The sequence below is a fragment of the Heliangelus exortis genome, chromosome 1 (assembly GCF_036169615.1).
Source record: "Heliangelus exortis chromosome 1, bHelExo1.hap1, whole genome shotgun sequence".
In the NCBI taxonomy this organism is placed as follows: Eukaryota; Metazoa; Chordata; class Aves; order Apodiformes; family Trochilidae; genus Heliangelus; species Heliangelus exortis.
In genome coordinates, this window is record NC_092422.1 from 184,181,997 (window position 1) to 184,206,289 (window position 24,293).

The 24,293-nt window shown below is 38.0% G+C and overlaps 1 protein-coding gene across 1 annotated transcript in view; it reads right to left on the bottom strand.

The window, feature by feature from the left end:
* Positions 1-1,576: 1,576 nt before the first annotated feature.
* Positions 1,577-24,293, bottom strand: part of KMT2E (lysine methyltransferase 2E (inactive)) — a 57,038-nt gene continuing 34,321 nt past the window's right edge. The window contains 19 exon segments of the mRNA XM_071733984.1: positions 1,577-2,134; positions 2,137-3,223; positions 4,126-4,217; positions 4,367-4,486; positions 4,588-4,676; positions 6,548-6,849; positions 9,667-10,230; positions 11,607-11,663; positions 11,792-12,045; positions 12,786-12,930; positions 13,105-13,359; positions 13,778-14,086; positions 15,005-15,169; positions 16,910-17,008; positions 18,744-19,005; positions 20,291-20,400; positions 20,590-20,707; positions 21,809-21,939; positions 23,312-23,524. Coding sequence (XP_071590085.1) covers positions 1,710-2,134; positions 2,137-3,223; positions 4,126-4,217; positions 4,367-4,486; positions 4,588-4,676; positions 6,548-6,849; positions 9,667-10,230; positions 11,607-11,663; positions 11,792-12,045; positions 12,786-12,930; positions 13,105-13,359; positions 13,778-14,086; positions 15,005-15,169; positions 16,910-17,008; positions 18,744-19,005; positions 20,291-20,400; positions 20,590-20,707; positions 21,809-21,939; positions 23,312-23,524 — 4,797 coding nt within the window. The 3' untranslated portion in view covers positions 1,577-1,709.

Sequence of the window (24,293 nt, forward strand, 5' to 3'; positions counted from 1 at the left end):
GCCCTGCAGACTGTGGCACAGCAGTGTGACTCCCCAGGTGTTCTGCAGGGCCAGCTGTTGCTCAGAGAAGTATTTATTTAGTATTATATTTATTTTCGCTAATAAATTTTTCAATCACTACAGGCAAATTAAAATTTAAAGTAGCCCCCTATTTTTTTTTTTAATCTACATGTTAAAAAGTATTTACCGCCTTCTTTCAGTGAGCAGAACAGGTGCTTCCCAGCCCAGCCCCCCCCTCTCCTATTCCGGTTTTTATGGCACACTGGTTTTCTTTGCTTTGGAGGTAGAGCTTTTGAACAGCGCTTGAGATGCAAGGACACCATCACCCCCAGTTATAGAGTAACTCTGGACCTGGTAAGTGCAACAGGAAGTCCTAGGTACTCCCCAGCAGCAGGAATAAACTTCCTTTAATTCAAACAAAACAAACAACAACAACAAAAAAACCCAGACAAAAACACCCCTGCTCTATAGTCCATAACCTTCCCTTCCCCATTTTAGCACTATACACTTGGCTCCCCTTTGATGAGGAAAGGGGCAGGGTGGAGGTGGGCAGTGATGAGGAAAGCTGCCCAACAAATACCTTGTAGCTTATCTTTAAACTTCCTGGAAAGGTTGCCAAGGAAGTCTGCTCCCCCTGTACTGCACTCACAGCAGGGCCTGAACAGGGGGTGCTGCAGGGCAGGGGGGGCAATACTGCAGTCAGAGTGAGGTCTGACAGCTTCAGCTCTGCCCCTGTGCAACTGTTGGGTGTCACAGACTCAGAAACACCTCCCAGGACTCTGCTGTTGCTCCTCACCTCTAGATCTGCAGGGGAAATAAACACCTTCCCTACAGCCAGCTCCACATCTGTCTGTGCTACCACCACAAGCTGGACAGCACAGGGGGGTTCAGGTCCCTGCAGACATAACCACCCTTCCAGGACAAGTAGTTAAAACTGACAGAGTTGTGATTTATTAACATGAATTAAAATGCCCAACCAGTGCTGCAATGTGACAGTATATTAAAAAAAAAAATTAAAGATCATATACTGTACTACTTTCACAAAGATCACACCTTTTTTTTTCTTTTTTTTCTTGCAAAAGAGACTTATTATATACAATACTATATCAAATGAAAGAAGCTTTAAGCAATTTTACAAGCAAAAGAAATACAGTATTTACAGCACTTGTCAGACATTAGAAACAGTCTATACATTAAATTACATTTTCTGCAAATAACTGATGAAACAAAAAGCCATGTCCACACCAAACTATAAAAATTTGTATTGCATTGTTTTCTATCTCTATGCACACAAAGAACTGTTGACAGAAGAAAATGGAAAAAAAAATAATTTGTTAGTGCCATCACTTAGCCTGTGTACTTATTTAATTACATATGTATAAAAGTAATATAGAAAACATTCACTAAATGAATTTAACTGCAACAATAAAACTTTAAAGATTATGCAGCATCAAACCTACTGCCAGAAAAAACAGCTGGAATGTTCACTTACAAAATAAAAGAAATACCTAATACTGGCTTAACAGCACATTTTCAGGAATTTTAAAAAGCAAAAAATGGAAAGAATACAATGAAAGAGCACTGGTGTTCGCTTTTATACAAAGTATCATGTACAAGCTTTAAAAAGTACCTAGAATAGGTACATATGAAATATATACAGTTTATATTACAGAACATTTTAAAAATGTTTAGAATTAAAGGGATCCATTTTAATGCCACCCCGAACCATGGTAATTGTTCTGAAAAGTGGGTGGCACCTGTGCTCTGTGGATGGGGATTTGCCCAGGCACCGGGGACGCCTGCTGCGGCCCCTGCACCCCGTGGGGAAGGGTGACAGAGCCAGGGTGAGGGCAGAACCCCGGAGCAGGAGGTGTTGCAATACTGTTTGGTCCTTGAGGTTGGATGTGAGGACCCTGACCGGGGAGTGGGCAATGAGGTCCTGTTCCAGCAGGCTGATGTTGAGGTCCAGGTCCTAACGTTGTGTGATGTGGGGCTTGTGAGGAATAGGAGGACACACTTGTGTGAGCGTTTGAAGGAAAATGGGGGGGTCCTTGATGAGATGGGTGGTGTAATCCTTGTGCTGATGCTGGGTGATGCCCCGAGCCTATAACATTAGAAGGTGGAGGGGGGGGGGCGGGGGAGGTGCAGAGTTTACAACATGCTGGTGTTGTGCTTGCAAACCTTGGTGTCCAGTTGAAGGGTGGGGAGGTTGGTGGTGGGGCAGAGGACCTGGTGGCGGAGGCGGTGGTGGCAAATGGTGACCAGCAGCTTGAGAATGGATGTGTGATCCAGGAGCTACTGCCACAGCATGAACTGGACCGACAACGTGTGCTACAGAGTGCTGCTGATGGGTACTTTGCTGCTGTACAAGGTGAGGACCTGGAGCGGGTGGTGGCGGAGGAGGAGGTGGAGCAGCAGATGTTGAGGCCTGGTGATGAATACCGGGGTTCTGAGAGGGCAAAAAATGCCCAGCAGTTACGTGGTGTCCCGGCACCGTTTGCTGACCTGCAGTGCCAGGAAGTGCTTGATTTGGTCCAGATGAAAAAACGGTCTGTTGGGGTATGCTGCCCTTCAGCTGGCTGTAATTCTGAAAGTTTCCTGCGGGCTGCTGGCTTTGATAGTAAGTAGAAGAAGGGGGAGGAGGGGGCGGGGGAGGCGGTGCACTGCTGTTCAAATTTTGTTGGTTAAACTGGCTGTAAGAAGCTGAAGATTGTCCTGAAGTTGTCTGAGTAAAGAGGGCTCCGCCAGCCTGCTGCTGATTACCGGGCTGTAGGGTTGGTGCTGCCGGATAGAAGTTTCTGTGGGTTTCCCTCTGAGGTGTTCCAACTTGAGGTGACTGTGGGTGATGAGGTCTGTACGGAGATCCCAGCTGCTGCGAGTGAGGCTTTGGTGACAGGTACCCATGCTGCACAGGGGCGTGAGGGGTGGAGGGCTTGGGAGCATTTTCTACGTGAGGCGAAGGGGGGCAATGCAGCTTCAAAGGTGCAGAAGGCAACTTCTGTGAATGGGAAAGTTGCTCAGCAGAACCGCGCAGATGAGACTGAGATGGGTGGGGTTTTGAAAGTGCTTGGACACTGTTTCCCAGCTGTTTTTGTTGCAGCTCAGATTTCGGGTGATTCGCACCCTCAGCCTCAGGTGCACTCGCTGCAGTTTCCCAGTGTGGATCTGGTTTTGTGGGTGTTTTCCCAAGCGACTGTGTTGAAACAGGACTGGGTGAAGAGGGCTGGAATGAAAACAGAGTCACTCAGCACCAAGCATTCCAGATACTCAACTGTGCATGCATTAGAACAAGAGCTGCTCAGAATACTGCTCTCTCCCCCTGATGGTGAGAAGTGTTGAGACACGGGATACATAATAGTCAGTGTAAGAAAAATAGCAACAATAGAGAGCTCAAACTTGGCAAAGACACTACTTTTAGTAAGTACATAGCAATCATTCATGAATGTCAAATATAAGCAAGTGTCTTTTAAAACAGTAGCAGAAATATGACCCATCAGGTCAGAGTCAAGAATCTGTTATTTGTTAAAAGTTTTATATTTCTAGTCTGAAAGAAAGAATTCCAGACAAGAGCATTTACAAAAATAAAGCCGTTTTTCAAGTGATTTAACATTTTAAAACTGGCACAGTGCAAGCAAACATACTAAACTATTACAAAGTGAGTTACTTTTAATACTGTACAACATCATTCCCCAAATCAGTGCCTCTACTGACAAACACTGCCACGCCCTGACATGGCAGGAGCAAACTCCTCTTTTAAGGCATGGAGCACAGAAATCATGGTACTGGTCTCAGCTCTGACTGCCAGTTCCTCAGCATTCACCCTGCAGAACTGTGGTGATACTGAATCCACTGATACAATCTCTTCTGTCTACAGGGTGCAAGATCATATACAAACAGGTATAGCTAATGAAAGAACAGAACATAAACCAACTTTTTAGTATACATGCAGTACCACAAATATTCTTACAGAATACTGCTATGTTAAATTACTGCACAAATACATGTTCACTTAAGTAGTAAATCACGAGATCTGTTTTTTTCATGACTTACTAGACATACATGTACATATTCACACACTTATTACACAACACACAAAACCCAGATGCACCATGTATGCTGCATTACCTTGCTTGCTTTTGAGGGACTCTTACAAGTCTTCTGTGAAGTATCTGGGGATGGACACTCAGAAGGAGGCTCTGAATTTTCAGGATCAGGTTCTACAAACATAAAGCAGAAAAATATAAAAGTGGAAAATAAGCCTTTTGCAGAGATCACTTAGTACTATATATAACTTTAGAAGAGCTACTGAAGTTGTAAGAGACTATTCAATATGTCAAGTGTCATACAAGGTCATCTGCTTACTGACCTTCCAGAAATTCAGTGAAAGAAGGGACCTTAAGCTGCAACTGGGAAATGAGATTTGAATGAGATGAAGGTGGAGACTGAACATGAGACGGTGAGCATGGGCTACAGGGTGATTCTCGCCCTACAGATGAAGCAGACCCAAACATAACATTAGAATGATTATGGACTGCCACGGGGGAACTGGTTAGATTCATCTACCTTCCACATGATGCATCCACTCACCACTGTCCTTGTCTTTCCTATGATCACTGAGAAGTAAAGCTCGCTGGTAACTTCGTTCTCTCACTTGTTCCACAGAGGTTGATGCAGTCCTGGAAGGGAGAAACACTTTAGATTTAAGGGGATGTATTCCCACAGACCAGATTTAGGACAATGTATATGCAAACAGTGGGTCAGAGATAATTTACAGCATTGTGACTGTGTAAGAGCCAAATAACTGGTTGTAGGTAAGGAGTATGATTTGTTAAGTAGTTTGTATCTATTTTTTCCCACTTTAAATATCTCAGCTTCCTGCAACTGACAGTTCATCTTAATATGGAAACATCTGTAGATTTGTGGGTTGTGTTCTGAATTTTTAATTCTTCCTCTTTCTAAATACATTAGAAGTCAAAAACTAAATTTCAAAAATAAAGGTTGCAGGTACTGCTTCATATTCTCCACTTGTAGAAAGCTGGAAATTTGCTCTTTAATAGTGGATCCATAGATGCATACACTGCACAAATATATCTCTGCTTAAGCTTCTACATCTATCTTGAAAAGTGACAGTCATAGCTTCTCTCATAACCAGTCACATCTGGCAATCACAACCTGATCAAGAACATAAAATGGCTGCACTCTACAAGACTATTTTTCTTTCAGACAAGAACATACAGCACTACTCTACAGTACTGCTGTACTAAAATAGATGTTGGCATTGTCTGCAGGATTACTACAAACACTTAATAATAAATTCTTCTCCATTTAGCCTGTTTCCACACTCTGCTTACCATACCATACACTAGTGTCTGCACACTGAACTTGAGACTCTTTTCAATAAAACTCTGAAGACTTCACTTAAAATTTTCCTCCTTCAGCTGGTTCTACAAAATTATTCTGGAATAGCTGGAGCATCTGAGCAGAAGGACATTCAACTTCTCAGCCCATATTCATCCTCAACACTATTAGGCTTTCACTACAGCATAAAGAACACCTGCAGGGTCTGCTAGTTATGGGCTGGAGACAGTGTCACCACAGCTGACCATCTAAATGAAAACTACCAAAAACGCAGTGGGAAATATTGTCCAATGTTTATAACAGACTCAAGTCATTCTATGTCACCTCCACACTTTATTTCTCCCCAGGATTTTTTGATGTTGGAGCATCTGGCATGGCAGCCAACAGAGCATATGGTCTGCACACAGGGGAACCATTTAATGGTCATGAACAGTGATGCAAGTGTCAGCACACACTCTATACCTGAGCAGAAGGAACCACTGGCAGACTGCAAGCAGCCCCTCACACACTGCACTTCAGCAAACCCCACAAGAACAGTCCAGCCACATTACTGAAAAGACAGATTTCCTCTAGTCTCCTAGAAGCTTTTGCAAAGCATCTTTCCAGCCTCCCTTCTGGAAAGGTTTTGAGATATCAGATGAAGAGCACTCTCTCCAGCCCACAAATAAAGCAGTGAAGACACAAGGACTGAGTGCAGCACCAAGGCCATGCTGAGGATGAGACTCAAGTGGCTCACAGCCCTTACAGCATCCTCACTACACTGCTGCTGCTTCCTTCTCCACACAACTTGGCAAGCACACACAAAGCCCAACCTGTGCACTGCTGGAAGGAGCACATCTACTCACCAATCCTATTTTCTACTATTTACAGCAGTACTTGACCTACACATTTTTAGACTCTATAGAACTAGGCAACTTATCTTGCTACAACTGGTACCTAGTTTGCTCTCATAAAAAAAATTCAGAATGAAAACAAGTTAATCAATATCTTATGGGTATCTCTCCAAATATTTTTATGAGGTATCTCCTACATATGAGAAAGAGATGACTGTGCTAATCTGAAAGAAGGATTTCTAAGCGGTAATTTGCAATTTCACCCTTACTAATGAAAACCAGATTTCTAATACAAATTACTTAGAATTACAGTAAAATAATTAACCAGCACTTAGTCCAACAGTTTTCTGACTTACCACTGAACTTCTGGCTCATTCTTCTCATTGGAAGAAGATTCCTTAACTACACAGTTGTTGCCAATGTCTTCTGGAGCTGCATTACAAACAGCAGTTGGCAGTGGTACAGGTAGACTTGCAGTGTTGTCTGTTTGCTCCCCATTTTCACCACTGTTGTTACACCCATCATTAGCACCATTGTTACTACTTGTATTTCCTCCACCAGCAGCATGAGGAGATACAGTAACCAGGGGGAAGTTTTCTGTCTTCGAGCCACTTTTTCTAGCTTCTCGCTGTCTCTTTCGGTATTCTAGTAAGGATACCTAGGGAAAAAAAAACACAACAAACGTTAGAATGGAAGTTTACTTGTTTCCTTTCTCACAGTTTAAATTAAATGTATTCTTTCAGTAAAACATACAATTTAATTGGTTCTAAAAGAAAATGGGTATAGATTAATTGAAGATATTTCACTACACCTGCAGTGAATTTAGAGTACTGAGCTACTAACGACTGTAAGCACAATGTAAAAAAGAAGCAGCTTCTGCCAAGAGAAGGAAGTCTGCATTCTGCTGCAGGGGAGAGTCCAAAGGTGATTCAGTTCACTCTTCTACAAGGGACTTTACAGTTTTTCCTTAAACTGCAGCATTAGTAAGAGTATACTGATATGGTAAAGCTAATTTTAAGACATGTCACATGTCAGTTCTGACTCCCTCATATGAAAAACCCACCATGTTTCTGCTTCATTCTGCTGCATGTATCAAAGGATTCTGTAAGCTCTTCACACCTTTTTTTTACATACAAAATTTACAACTAAAACTTCCATTCTTTTCCCAGTTTGTTTGTGTCTTTACTGCACTCTAAAGGAGACTGACTAAGAACATATTTAATACTAAATTCCAAGTAAAGCTTGTTACCAAAACCAGTGACACATTAAGGGAAAAGTTGTTTCTGCTTTAAAAAAAAAAATATATATATATATACATATTAATATATGTATATGTATATATATATATAAAATAATTTCACAGAACCTTCTGTAGGATGGACAATAGCTTAAATGTTTAAAGGTTGCCTTCAGTGAGAAAAATAAATGTGTATTCACTATATATCTTCAGGATTTGAATCAGGAAAGCTGCAATACTGACCCCTTCAGACCTACTTTACTCAGTAATGACATTAGTTTGGTGGAAATTACATTTAGTGTCTTTAAATCTTTTCTCCTAGTTACCAGCAACCTACTCTGAATCACACAGCATCCAAAACAAGAAAATGAAGTGATGAAAAAATATTACATTTAATTGGCTTAATCCTTAATACAAGCAGACATTCAAGGCAGCCTGTGCTTTTTTTGCAGTTCTAGGGTTGGAATTGTTCATTAAAGACTCTTCTATATGTCATCTGGGATAAGCCAGTTAAAAATATTTTATTTTCCATACAGGAAAGTTTAGATCAAGAACTGATCTTACTCTTAGGCAAACTGTGTAATTTCTACATCACATGACTTGGATCCCTTGAAGAATATTGCCATAAAGAAAGTTTAAGCATTAAGAATGGATGGAGTCTATGCACTGTGGCTACTATGTATAGAACTGCATTGAAGTGAGAAAAACTTGTACAACAGTGAGAGAAAATAAAGGAGCACTGACATGCTGAAATACAGAAAACTTCCTTTAACAACTGCATAAGGACATTAATGTCTAATGTGGTCACATGGAAAGGCTTCTATGACTCTCCTACAAAATTCCTGAACTGTCACCTTCTCTTTAGGTGAGATTCCTCCCTCATCCCTGTAAAAAGATGTTTTTTCTGTGTCTTCTTTGAAGCCATAAAACTCCTTTCTTTCATGGGTACAGACACAGTTTTCTTTGGCTGCTTCTATAAATTGAAACTTTTAGGCAATTCTGGGGAGGATGTCAGGGGAAGCTGCACTTTTTTTCATTTAGGCATTACTGTAGCATAACCCCTCAGCAGTAACATCCAAGAGCCCTTGTCAGCAAGAGAAATGGGGGGAAGGTTAATGAAGCACAAGTGTTGCTGAGGTTTAAAAAAAATTCATTTCAGACAAAGAGAAATGTGAAGCTACAGGAATTCTGGCTTTGCCAAAACAGCAATGCTACAGTAACATACATGGGAGATATAAATTCTCTGACTCAGGACCAGGTAAGAACAGAGTTCTTACCACCTTGCTTCAGTTGTGTCTCAGTTTGAAGCAAAGTAAACAAAAAAACCAGTTCTGATGTAGAACTTCTGAAGGAAGAATCATGAGGGCTCCCTGGAAGGAAGCCCCAGAGCAGAGGGGAGGTGGTGTGTACAGGGGTTGCAATGGGATCAAAACCCCATTTCTGCATGCATCTACACACACAGAATATGCCCCCATCTCCTTGATCATTGCTTCCATAAAGACATCTTTCAAAAAAGAAAATACTTCAGTCTGTTAAAAGAAAGAACTGGCAAGCTGCTGCACTAGAGACTGTTGTCTTTTATGTTGTCACCCTTTCTGCAAGGAGCAGAGGGAATCTAACCTGAGTGTACAGTCACAGACAGATAAGCAGCATAACTTCCAATTCTGGTTCAAGCTGCCCATAACCACACAACTTCCTCTTTTGTAAGAGTAGTAAATTTAGATTTTGCTAATTTTTCAAACACAGTACAAAGAAATTAAGCCAAGAAAAAACTGCTCTGGACTAATGATTTCAAGATACCTGAAGAAAATAAAAATTGGAAATTTAAAGTCTCAGTATCAATAAATCTGTCAGTGCAATTTCTTACAGTAATTTGTAACAAACATTCACAGTATATGATCTCTATCATTCTGGTATGTATTCTGTGTAACATTCTGTAATACCTGTAGCATAAGCAACCATTTTCAAACCTGAGAAGCAATTATTTATTGACAAATTAATTTAAGATCCATATAAAATAAAGTGAATTTTTATCTATTACTTGGATAAAATAAATTTAAGTAATGTGTGTATGGAGCATTACTCTTTGCTCTCTTATTCCCCCTAAATAAGGTCTACTACACTGTAGTATGTGAAGATAACCCATCAGGGCTTTTTTAACTGTATTACAGTTCTTTGTTATAGAAATATAATAAGCAGACTATGCAAGACAGGCCAAACAATTCTTAAAATTATAACCTTTTTCTTTTGTGGAGGATTCTGTGGTGTGCAATTTCCATCCATCAAGTTGTCATTATTGGCAGCTCTTCCAAAGCCAGATGCCATTCCATCTTCTGAAGTACAAAAAACAGATGCTTCCATGAACATGCCTCTAGCATCGTCTTGAATCAGGCACTTTGACTCGTTTATTCTGAATCCACCTCCTACCTCCAACTGATGTGAAGGGGTCAAGTCCCTCAAATTAGAATTCATTGAGAAATTTACACCTGTCCTGTCGGGACTTTTTACCCAGGAAGAATAAATTGTGCCCCTTCCACAATGAGCAGTTTCTAATTGGCTGTTTGAATCAGTCCTATCATGTGTGGGGGCTTCCAGGTTTTTATGCAGTGCACTTTGCTCAATTACTTCGAGTCCCAGCTGGAGGTCTGACACAGATTCCATTTCTCCAGTGCACTGCCGTGTGACATCAGTTCTATTCCTTGGACTGGAATATCCAATAGTCTTTATTTCTTGCAGGCCCACATCTGTCAGGTTCGAATTTCTGAAAGAATTCAGTGCTAGAATCGATGCTCTGTCATATCCCTGCGTGAAGAAAAAGCATGTCAAATAATCTTCCAAACTCTTAACAAAACTGCAACTATTCTGACATTCAGCTGGGGGATTAGAGGCTTTTCAGTACCATGAATTTATCTATTTTTAAAAAGCAATTCTGCAGGCAGACACTTATTTCTACTATTGCAATATATTAAGTAAAAGCATTTCAATAAAATGGATATGAACCAAAGTTAAAATAAACTTTAAATGACAGGCAGAGGCAGAGCAGAAGCAAGTCCCTGGCCAGGAAGTTACAAAACACTTAGTTCAATTTAAAAAACAGGGACCCTCGGTGCCAAAACATTTATTTCAAGAAGTAATTATTTCGAGTTAGAAAAACTGAATTTTGTACTTCTTAAAACTATTAACCAGGAAAAACCCAGTACATATCTGTGGCTGGAAATGCTTCTATAAAACATTATATTTTAAGGTTTCCATGAATTCTTTCTAAATTACTTCTATTGAAGAGTGACAGTTCCAAAGTAAAACCCCTCCAGTCAGATAAACATTAAAATACTCAATTATGATTGAGTTAAATTCAGTTGACAGTTTATGATGGTGTTTTTCACAAATACATTTATTAAGATTGACCTAAAAAACATATATATATACACACACACATATATACACTTACCTCCCAGGGGAGAATATCTGGATCATTTATTTACTCACCAGAAATTAAAGTCTCTTAGTATAACCCACTAAATCTTTTTTATTTTTACCTATTCCTTTTAGGTGTCACTAAGCTTACAGTTCACACTACTTGTGTAGTTTTCACATGGAACTGTAGCTCCACCTTGATGTTTTACATTTCCTCACCCCACAGCCATGCCCCTCTAGTGGCCCAGCCACTCATGTGTGTCCTCTCAGAGGGACAGGTCCATAATTTCACACTGGGAGTACTCAGGTGCATTCCAACAGCACTTGCTGGAACTGAACTCACCCACCTAAACCCATTTATCACCCTTCTGCTCTCCTCTCTCATTCTGAGCATAGCTAGGCTCAACAAAAACAATTAAGAGATGCAGGTAACAAGGAGAAATGTTAATTTAGATGTAACTGCACCCTGAAAAGCACAAATGTTGTTTTTCTGTTATCTCTAAGTTGCAGTATTTACTCCTTTCCATGACAGCCATCAGGATTTTTGAACAATACAGAATAAGAGGAGAAAGAAATCAGGTTAAAACAGAAAATCAAAGAGGTGAAGTGGAAATACACAGTAGTAAGCAAATAAAACCTGTAAGGAAGTCACCCTGTACATTTCAGGAAACTTGCAATGGCTGGTGAGAAGCATTTACTAAGAATGGTGCAGCCCCACACATGAAACCAAGACACCATTTCCAGTTTTTGGCAAATATCCTTACCTCTTGACTGTAAGCTCGCCTTTTTATTTCTGGGGAACTGTCAGGTGAGGAAATATTCTAAATAAATAAGAAGAAATTGCAAGTCAGTTTCTTTTTTTAGCCAAACAGAAAACATTCCCCTTTACCAGAGTACAAATACTGATTTACACTAGGACGGCTACACTCAAATCCATTAGGAATCTCACCTCAAAGTGCATGGTATTTCCATGTATACATGGAGTTACAGGAGTAACTGGTGAATATATGGGTTTGTAACCATTTCTACAAGCTTCATCTTCTGTTTTTACCCTAGGAGGAGTAGCAAACAATGATGGCTCAGAGGCAGTGATGTCAGCATGAGTTGGTGTGGCATACGGAGAAGGAGTAGGTGTGGAGGTTTCTGAAAATGCAGACTCCAACAGTTGATACAGTCTTCGTTTTTTTAGTGGTGTAGTTAAATCTGTGTATTAAAATTAGAGAGAAGCAAGAAGAGATCTAGATATAGTAATCACAGTTAAGTACTGTAATGAAATTATTAATTCCATGTTTAAAAAAAATTCAGTAAGATTACAAAAATCTCTTACAGGGCAGGCTTCCTGGAAGATGAACTCTTAGCAGCTGACACTTACTGGAAAAATAAACTACATATATATCAGTAGCTGAAATCTGTGTGCTAGGATGATGGTAAGAGCTGTCTCCTGAAAATTCAAATCCACTTTTATGGATTTTGCAGACTGTTCACTAAAAAGTGGAAATTCCAAGTTCAGGAATGTATAAGGAATCACCTGATCACATCATCTCAGATACGTGTTTAGTTTTTAGTGTGTTCCTTTTTTGTGTTGTGCCTACAAGATTACACAGCATTTCCTCCATGTGCAACACAGGCCTACTTAATTTAAAATTCTGAATACACAGAATAGCATGAAAAATTAATTTATACTCTAACCTCTTAATGCTCATAATAAAAACCACGAGTCTTTTGTTGACTTTACACACTATAAAATATGGTTGCTGCTTATACATGAAAGGGAAAGAAAAATCCCAGCCACTAATGCAACTAAGCACTTCTTTCAAAGAAAGTATCAGGAAATAATGTGAATAGCCCTGGAATTTTCATTAACTCATTACTTTAAAAACACAGTCCTTCATGTTCAACTGCTTTGACATAGCTCTTATACACTGTATCAGTAAAAGTTTCACCTGTTAAGGAACAGCTGTCATTCAGTAATAAAGGACTTTTGTTTTCACCGTTGATGGTTGGACTTCTAGATCTCTCTTGTGATGGGGAATTAAATCTATCAATCATTGTCGAATTTTCCTCTTCCAAAGCCTGCTTCAACCAACGCTGTAATAAAACAAGTTCAAATCAGTGACTTACTAGTTTACTCATAAATGTTTCAAACCACATTACAGAATTATTTCGCCAATCAGCTTTTTTTATGCTTGAATTTGTGCTAGCAAGTAAAAACTTATTTTTAGTTAAGATGGGATGGGGAACCATATCGAAGGGAAGCATTACCTTCTTACAAGAGCCAGTAATGTTTTCCACAGGTTCTTTTTTCCTCCTCTTTTCTGAAAGAAATGGTGAAGTAAAACGAATATAGTGCTTTGGAGTTGAATATACATGTGGACTGTAAGTGAGACCTGGTAAAGAATTCAGCTGAGTGGCCAGAACTTCAGGGTCGGTAGTTATGCGCAGAGGCCTTTCTGACAGACTGTCTGCAGGCTTCCCCGTTTTATCACTCTTCTCGCTTAACCATTCACTGACTAAGTGCTAAACAGAGAGAGAAAAAAACCAGTCATCTGAGTGTTTTTATCATTGGCTTTTAGAAACTTTTAGTCTAATTATTCACCTAATCAACTGTTATGCAAACCAGAAAAGCTAGTTTACAAGCTGTAAGTTCAAAAATACACAGGGCAAGAAAGAGGACAGTTTCAGTGAAAATTTGGGACAGCAAAAGTAATTAGTATAGATTTGTTCTACATAGCAAAGTTTTGGTGGTTTTACATTTAAAAAAAAATTTATTTATTTTTTAAACTAAGACTTAGTTCTTTTGTATTTAATTTTCCTGGAATATATTATACAAGTGCCCAGAGGAACTGTACTTATTATGTGATTAAGTACACAAACTCTCAAGTTAAAAAAAACTTAAGAAACTTAAACTCCTAAGTCCATCCCTTAAGTAACATACCTTTTTTGTTTTAGGATACTTAGTAGGGCATTTATTAAGTGCTGGAGCTTCCGTTTCAGTAACCATTTCTGTAACAACAGTTTCTGTTTCAGGCTCAGCTACCAGTGCAGCATTCTCAGTTTCATTATGTTGTGAAGTTACTTCTACATCAGGAGAAGATGGCTGGATATCTGAACACATGCTGACAGTTCTGTGTCGTCTACGTTGTTGTCCAATGTGAGTTCTACTCCGTGAGAAGCTTTTTCTCTGTTTAGCTCTATTAACTTTGGCTGGGGTAGGCTTGGTGGCAGTTTCTTCTTTTGCTGGTTCCTGATACAAAAGGAAAAGTCTAGTAAACAGGTTCCACACACATGTAAAGCTCCATAGCCTTTTCCAAACAAAATGTCAGTTCTCCCTTCCCCTACAGGCCCTGTCATCTTTGTTAGAACAAAAATAGTTAAAAAGAAATATTTCTGTCCTTCAAGAAAACAATATTTACTGTATTTTCCTCCTAAGCACCTCATTAGTGGCAGAGTATTCACACACACCAGTCACTGGACACATCACCACAGATTTGTGTAAGCAATGCCACGCAACATCCATTCATCCGTAAGCTAGGAATCAGCTGCTTACATCATTGTGTCTTTCAGTCCAATATCATTTTTGTAATTTATAGTTTACTAGGTCCTTAACAGCATGCTGACAAATTATCCAGGGAAACCTGGACTGAGAATTTGTAGGGCTATTTGCAAAGTAAAAAGCATACTAGCATCCAGCAGTAAAAGTAAAGTTGTTCTTGAAACCCTAATTATTATTTGCAGTAAACCAGAACAAACTAAAACTTAGTAATTCCTTTCCTTTAAAAGAAAAGGAAAGAACTATAATCTGTTCCTGAATAACCCACTAAAGATGCAAATTACTCTCCACTGCTATAAGAGGGTGTCTAAGGAAAGCCACCTCCTATGGCTAAAGTCAGCTTGGTAAACACCTCCTCTCCTGAACTTCAAAGAGAGACTGAATTATACAGCTGGTGCGTGGTGTACACTTTCATAAATTGATATAACTGAAATTTATTAAAACCAAATTATAATACATATTTTTTTTGAGTAAAATTCAATCAGGAGCTACCATAACAATGTCAAAAGAACTATAGAAATTTTCATCAAATAGATTTGAGTTCAGGGCAAAAAAATAAATTTCATACATCCTAAACCAATCTAGTTTTAAAATAACATTCCACATTACTACCTGAATAAATTCAGCATCATTGAGAATCTGTGCTTCCTTGCATTCTGATTTAACCTCAGTTTTTGCTGTGCTGATTCTTTCCAAAGCCTGTTCTCTTCTTTTTTCTCTTTTTTCCAGTCTGGCAAAAGCTTGCAGGATAGCTTCCATTTTCCGTTCTTCTCTTGTCTGATGGATTTAATAATAAAGATCAAATTTCAGTCATAATATTTGTATATGTACGTAATTTTTTTAAGGTAGTTCAGAACATGTTCATTGTATGTTGATATGGAGATAAATTTCAGCAGAAGCTCAGAGGAAAGGGACATGTTGCAATCACTGCAATTATTACACACTTCTAAAGAAAGGCTTGCATTCATACCAGGCCTGACAAACACGAGGAGAATTCTGCTTTGTATTTAAGAAACTGTTAAAACCAGTGATGTACAAGGAAATCACATGCCTAAAACATAAAAAAATAAAATAAATGGAGCCCTGAGCCACTTATTTGCATATGTAGTATTTAAAAGCAGTGAAACACTTATGACCAGAAAGATATGAAATACTAATATATGTATGAAACAACAGAAAGCTCCCTTACTCTCTGACCCTATTTTCAAAGTGTTACAAACTACACCAAAAAATAATCAGCATCCAAGAGTCACTATTTCAAAAAAAGGTAACATCTGTAGTTCAGATCCTAGTGGTCAACAGAGCAGATCCCTTCATCTACAGAGTTCTGCTTAAGACAGTAAAGGTGGCAGAATTAGGGCTTCTATTACAAATTTTATTTATTTTTATAAAAGTGTGGAACTCAACAGTACACTGATATAAACAACGTGTTTATATCAGAGAACGAATACCTGCAAACATATTCTCATATGAGTGAATGAGGAACCCAATTTTATTTTGCTGCTGAACCTGCCTCTGTTTGCTCAGTAAAGTACAGGTAAACTTGGAATTATTTGCAGTCCCAATAACAGAGGTAGAGTAATTGCATCTGACTACTACAGCAACTGTGTTGTAACTAAGCTTCACAGAGAGTTTTGAGTTACTAAAATACAAATGTAAAGTGCCAAAACCACAAAAAAACACCACAAAAAAACGAGCAAAATCATCTGACTGATGAGAATCATTCCTCAAAAGAATGACATGACACTGTTTTATGTTTATATCAGAGTTTATGTTGTAATTTTTCAGATTTTGTGTTAGAATACATTTTACTTGAGGAGATTTTGGTTTCTGGTGTCTAATAAATACAGGTTTTACCAATTTTGTTATTGGTAAGAGTCATAGGAAACACCAGCAGGAATCTGCATTTTTTTTGTAATGTCTGGGCCATTTCTGATCAGTTCTGGTGCCACATCTGAGCACAAACAATAAAATGACAAGTTCTAATTATTAGTATTTCATTATACAACTTGGCCACGTTTTTGATTTAATCTGTAATTTCAAGCATCTCACATACTGAATGCCTAAAGCCCCCAACATTTTAAAATACCAATTTTCCTAACACTGTTCTACCAGCCTCTGAAGATTAGGATTTCTGAGGATTTGTAAATTGGGAAGTCAGAATTAGTAGTCAGGTTTTTTGCCTATTTTTTATCTATAAAAATGGCCAATATAAGTAACATGCAATAATAAAGAGTGAGGAAAATAAAATCTAGATAATTTCTACATCTTTTTCTAAGTCAATAAAAAATTATATACATTGGACAAAAAAAGCAGAGCATTTTCCCAATGATCAAGCCACATAAAATGCTATCAAATAGCAATCTTTGCATTTTAAGCTGAAGTTCATGTAGGGATTTTAGTCCTTATGTACTCAAGATTCTAAAAGCCTACAAAAAAACAGCAAGTAGGATGGTAAGAGCAGATGTCATTAAGCCTTAGTAACAACCTAAGAAAGCTACTTGCTTCCCAACTTACCATCTTCCTTTTCCTTTCTGCAATCTGCTCCTCTGATTCCATTTCTACTTCATTGCTAATGGGAGTTTTTTCTTCTATATCATCAATAAAATCTGGCTCCTGAAAGAAGGAAATGACTGCTTTACAGAAGCTCTACTACTCTTGCAAGCTAGGGAAAACAAAGCTACACACTACTAAGAATCTGCAGATCACTGCATCAAAAGGACCCAACCAATAAGTCAAGAAAAAAGTAAAAAAACCCACCCCAATATCCACTTTACCTTTGTATAAACCTGTAAATATAAATCACCTGACTAGATCTTTTCTAAGATACTATATCTTAGACATATCTGTAGCTTTTTTCATTAGCACACTGACCTTATTGAAATTTCAGGGTTCCACACCCACTGCAATCCCTCACCCCACTAACAAACCCACCATCACAACTAAACCTCCAAAGCAATAAAAACTTTTCAGCATTAAATGCCCACTCATCTAGCCATGTTATAAATCAGTTACAGAATTAAGAGGTTTATATTACACACCCATTTGAAAAGAAACACTTTGTTTTAGTGATACAGAATGAATGTCAAAGAGGTGTTAAACAGTAACACAAGTTTTTCTCAGGTGAGAAGTGTATATTCTATTAAAATCACATTTTCAACTTAAGCTCTCACTACGGAATCTGGTTACACTGCCTTACTTAATAGAAGGAAACACAAACATTAGTTAACCAATATTTTCTGGTTTAAAAAACAAACAAACAAACAACAAAACTAACCAGGAAACAATAACTTTGAAGAGTTAAGCTTCAACTGGTCCTCTATGCAATTTCATTTTTACATAAAGGACTGGACAAAGGGTTTTAACATTTGTCTAAAAAGTACAATTACACTTTCCCATACACTTTATTTACCTTAGCATTATATATTTCACCTAAGAAAAAAGCTATTAATTGATTAGCTTCTATTTTTAGATACACATTTTACCAGATCCATTTTTCTCACAATTCCTGCTGTTTCAAGGTAAGTTTTAAAAAAACCAAGTTCTCCTGTGATTGTTCTATATAAGCACTGTATAACTCTTCAGAGGCTCAGCAGAAAGTTTTAAATACCCGTTACTCCTTGTTTAAATTGAACAAAAAAACAAAAAAACCCACAACAAAATCATTTAAGATGAGAAAGTTTAAATGTTGGCTCTCTGCAGATCGTAATTTGGAAACCACATGCCAGGCCTTCTGGATTCAAGTTAATAATTTATGTGATGGATCTCTCCTACTAGTTCTTTCAAACTCACATATTAAAATAAGTGCTAATTTAAAATTGACTAGCATGGTATATTACAAGGTAGCTTTGCCATAGTATCCACCTACATTGTAACACATCTTCCTCCTCCCATCTCCCCAAGTTCTATTTAACAGAGCTACAGAGCTCTACTCAACACTGAGCTGCAGCCAACACATAACATTCTAAGCTGAAAATTAATTTGGGTTTGGAGCTGGGCTACTTGTTGCTATTTTTAAAATACTACACTCCTGAGTAACATATGCAACTAACCAAAAGACACTTCAGGATGGACTGGGAGCTCCTGTAAGCATGATGTGAGGTTTTCACATTACAGATCCACAACGAAATTCAGAGGAAAAACATGTAGTTAAAACTGGCATGGGAACCAACATATTTTTATATGCCATCAAATATTAAGGAAAACAGTATAGGAAAAAAGTTGAAACAGCTTATCTATTGTATGATTTTTGATAGCTCTCCCTACCCCTTTTCAGTGACCTGTTAAAATGTAGTTACAAAAGGAGAGTGTGTTTGAAAGCTTTTCTTTCTGATCATATTTGTATCAATACCTGATTATTAGAAATGGACAGCCTCAGGGGAGAAAGCTTCCTCTGTTTATTATCTGCAATTTTCATTTTGGTGGCTGCTCCTTCACAGTCCAATGTGATGTTCTGATTTTGAGTCTCCTTTTCTCTTGAAACATCTTTCTCTTTCTTTCCCTTTTTCCTTCTCGTTTCATATCCTGTATTGATATTTTCTGTAGGCTCAGAACGTCTGAGAACTGGACATTCAGGATTTTCTTTGAGGCAAGCACAATCCACTTTGTATTTACTAGAAATAATCAAATGAAAGAAGGGATATTTTGATTAGTCTGTACAGCAGCAAGACTTTTCAATACTGAATCACACAAGCTGATACATTTCACATTAAACACCTGCTATGATGCACACCAACCATAGTAAAAGCAGTCAGGTTTTCACAAAGATGTACAGTACTACAATAATTCAAAAATTTCACCTACTCTTTAGCTGAATGTGTAACTGTCACATGGCATTCTTTTAAATTCAAGGCAAGTATTTGCTTCAAAGACAGAAGACATTTAAAACCTAAGTATACAAAATCACAGATGCACTGAAGGCAGAGAGTTCTTCCTTTATGCAAAGACAGAAGACACAACTTACAGAACGAGCACACGAGAAATATGTGAGTCACTGTACAATTCTAAGTTCAACTTTAATTTGTAGGAACTGTTGAACTGTTTAGCACACTAAACTTATATGGGCTTTCAACTGTAGATACTGAACACAAATACTACATACTTATAAGAGGATAAATAACAAAAAACAAAAAAACCTATCAACCAGGCAATTTCTCAGGCTGCCTTCATGTGAGGGATGTAGGAGTATGTCTACAAAACTTAACAGTGCAAGCTAGTCTGAACTCAAGTTGATTAATACACATACATTCAGAGATGGGGTTAATGCTTCCAAGTCTCCAAGGCTAGGCATTCCTGCACAATGCACCTATGCCCTAAAACATTTCCTACTAGTCAAGAGAAATCATTACATGATTGTATCGCTCAGAGACCTTATTTTGCCATCAGATTTCAAAGAGGTGTTGGAATAACAGTTCCTACATATGTGAATGGAACTTAAACAATTATTTCCTTTACCATTTCAAAACGCTTACAGATTATTAGAGCTTCCCCCATTTCATCAAAGGAGATAGTGTCTTCCTGAAGCTACACTACACAGGCACTCTCATACCTAGGGCATTACTGACTAGTTCTAGATTTTCTTCCCACTATGCTCCCCACACTACAGGACACCTATAGATAATAAATCTTCACAGTACATCTTCATTAATTTTCCTCTAAATTTCTATCTTTTCCACATCATTTATAAGTCACTGCAACATTGCTGAAATCAGCAACAGATATGCAGTAATAAAAATATGGGAGAAATCCTGCCCCCACACACAGCTAACTTAAATGGTGCTTAAGGAGCTCTGTTATTAAAGCAAGCAAGGAAGTGATACAAAGACAAAGCTACTCTCAATCACAACATACCTTAAAAAGCATTAGATGTATTTTAGAACAGCATGCAAAAGTACTTACCAATTTCCATAATCAAAATCAAAAGCTATAGTAATCTCTGCTCCCTTTGGAATGTTTTGGATGGAGTAAATATAAAGATGAATTGTTCCATCTTCAATTACATGCCTCACCTATATTCAAGAGAACATAAATATTAATTTGCAGGGTTTTGTTTTGTTTTCGTATTTTGCATTTTTGTTTTGGTTTTAAAGTATCTGTATAGAAATTGTAAGGACTGCTCAAATTATTGGTTGGAAAACTCAAGGAAAAAGGGACTTCTAAGCAAATGAAACTGAATTTAACTTTAGGTACATGCTCACCTCAGCATTTGGTGTACATGAACGCCTGATGAATCGAGCTTCATTTCCAAAAGTCCTTGCATCAACACACATTTCTAGTCCATGGAATTTGGAATAAAACAAAACAAATGGGTATGGCCTGAAAAAGATCCAAGAAAACCATTTTAAACCATTTATGCGCTTTACCATTTTAAAGATGCTAAATATAACTTACTCTTCACATTAAATAGCTCTTTAACATAACGTTTGGCATCATACACCAAACCTGTGGGTCAAATCTGAGAATGACACATCTGTGTTTAAGCTTCATGATTCTAACTGGTATATTTTCCAAATGCATTCTTAGAATACCTGAAGTTTGACTTACAGCTCTAAACGTCATTCTTCTGCATAGGATATAAAGGGAAGAACAGGGCAAGCACTAGACATGGAAGACACAAGGTTAAGATTCTTCATATTTCTTAAACTTGTATTATGACAGATCCTAAAATGAAACCTGAGTAGAAGTTTAGGTGCCTCACAGAATAATCTAAAATACACAGACTGAAGTAACATCTGCACCTCCCCATCTAACACCTGCAATATCACTAGCACCCAACCCTCCTGAAGAAAGGAGGCATCAAAATACTTTGACAAAATAAGCTTTAAGCTCCACTGTTAAAAGTGCCAAAGAACTCTTCTACCTCTACTGAGCAAAAGCTCTGTGATCTCTCTCTCTCCAATAGGCCTCTTGCCATTTCCCAAGTAGGAGTATCTGTGCTGTTAACGACAGCACTGAAAAGGATCCACAGGAAGAAGGAAGCAGTCATGCATTGCTCAGTAACTTAATGAACTAGAGTGCTATGGCAGTAAAATGGCCCCAAGTTGACCTGTGTTCAATGCCATTCTCAGCCTGACCAACTTAGAGTCTATTTCTCTCACAAATGAGAATGTCTTTGCCATTACCTTCTGAATTATTTTAGGATGGTAGAACCTGCCAACCTCTGGTTTAAGGTGCACAACTACCCAACTGAGAATGCAGGAATCCTGTAGCCAGGGAAGAACAAAGAAAGAGGAAACTAACTCCTGAACAGATCTGCAAGGGTATCTGGCAGAGAAGGGAAAGACCAGATTCCAGCTGCAATCATTTTTCAAACAGTAAAAGCAAGGCACTGCTAGTAACTAAGACTTGTACTTGAGGCAGGTTTGGCAAAACATCATTTTAAAAGGTACCTTATTAAAACATTTTGAATAAACAAACCTTTTAAAGAAATATCCATTAGCTTCGAATTGTTCTCTCAGCATGAACTTTCCTCTGTATTCAATAATAAGGGCATCAGGAGGCAAGTCTTTAGCAGCTTTCAAAATTTTCTTGTTTTTTTGCACATAACTCTGTAAGGACAGAAGTTAATTTATAAATTAACATTTTCTACCATTTTTCCATTACTATTAACAGCGTATTATACTTTCACAACTACTAAACAATTCTATGTGAACTAAAAAACTGATTTGACAAAAAATGTTGCTCTACTAATTCAACTAGTTACGGACTTAGACTGAAAGAATGCTTTAGCCCATAGAACTTCAGTTCTCTAGTACATGGCTGAAAACCAACACACTCTCACAATTCAAGTACTATATCCCTTAGTGCACTTAATTCTCACCATTACTAGGATGAACTGCTGAACTGCTTTGCCTAACCCTTTCAAAGGCTTCAAGTCCTTCAATCAGAACAAAACATGCAGACATAAAAGGACATTCAGGATTCATTCAAGTAGAAACAGAACAGGAAAATAAGATAGTAACTAAATAAAAGATCCTGAGGGTTTCCAAATTTATGTGTATATCTCTAGATGGAAGGCTTTAAAAACCAATACATGCCCTGACAACCAGTGAACTCACACCTCTCTTAAGTGTCATCACCAATCAAAAAGGAAGTACCCTCTTAGGCAAAAGGCTCTGTAAGCAGGGATATTCCTCTAAGGAGGTGTCCCATATGCCATGATGGTCTTTGTGGAGAAGAAGCAAAGATGCTTCCATTAACCTGCTACTACTCCTTGATATTTCTGCTACAAAATGCTAATGCATGTTATATGGCTCTGATTTTAAGCAGTTAAGTAACTGATGTTAAGGACAGAAAAAAAGACATTGCACAATTTCTTCATAAAAAAGAAATCACAGGATCACAAGAGTTTTTAAAAAATGGGAATGTAACCTACCATCAGAAAAATCCTTTATGAACTAGTAAATGAAATTCCATTCTAAGTACCTAAACGTCCAGAACACTTACCATACATTAAGAAAAATGTGGATAACTAACACATTGAAATATATGGCAGAAAGAAAAGATTCCGATTTCAATGTGTCTTTCTACCCTAACCACTCCTGGTATTTCTCAGCAGAAAAACAGCACCAAAGTTTACTACACTATGTCCACTACAGAAGATTCAGGGCTCAGACTATCACTTCTGCTATTCTTTCAAGAACTGATACACAAGTGTAAACATAACCAGGGGGTGGGGTGGTGAGGGCATGTGGGGTGATATACGAATCATAACAATCAGTTGCAAATCCTCAAAAAGCTGTTAAAACTGATGCTTAGATTTTATCAGACAAGACACAGAAAGTGAACATGATATTCCCCTCTTTTTTTTGTCTTTTGGGTGGTTGTTTTTTGGTTTTTGTTTTTTTAATCTATCTAACTGGTTATCTTTGTTATGGTACAAAGCAGCATGCAATAACATAACATGGCACAGCTCATTACCTCTACTGGAGGTTTGAAAATCTGACTGCTGGTGCTAACTTCTTTTTTGTCATTTCCATTGCCTAATTTCAGAGCTATTTTCTGTGCCTCTCTCTGGACACCCTCACTGTATTGGTTATTATTTGCTTCTTCATAACGATCCATCCATGCCTTGATTTTATTTTCCCATCCAAAGTTTGAGCTGTCAGTAGGATCGATCTCTGGAGCAGAACCCTAAAAGTTAAAGTGATGAGATATTACAAGGTAAGAAAAAGATATTGAAATAAAAAAGGTCTGAGGTCTACTACAAGACACAAAATGAAGGGCCAAAGGCATGCCATTAATTAAGGGTTTATTTTTCTTAGCAAGTCCAGTATAAAATTCTGCATTACTCAGAAGGCACTGAGTTCAGCAGCATTACACTTGTCCTTTTAGGCATTTTGTAATTTCACAAATATTGCTCAAGTTCAGGAATACGTTCCCCTTTCAATAGAGATTCTAACTTTTAGTGGGATGAGAATGGAGACTGACATTGTTTCCTCACACAATTGCACTGCATTATCAACCTATGAGAGCAAGAGTTGGAAGGTCAAATATCCCTGCCTACTCAACTTCTGTGCATGTATGCAAATATAAAGAACTCCAGCTTCCATCCTATAACAAACAGATCTGATTTCCCCCTTTCAAGGGTCATGTTGTATCTTTTCCCACTTCACATCTTACTAATCCTACATCTACTATGTTAAGGTTCTGACTACGGTTACAGGCTTTGCACAGATAATTTTTCTCCCCTTATCTGCTTCTCACTAAACAGTTTTCTTTTACAGTGCTTCTGATCCTTTCACTTTTAAAGAAAGTGCCATTTCTACCTCCAGACCTCACAAACCTTCTGCCAACCAATGCTCTTTATGGACAGCAGCAGCCAACCAACACTCCTTTTTCTATCCACCTGAGCAGAGACACTATGAAGCATTAATAAAACATCAAGTACCTCAGCAATTCA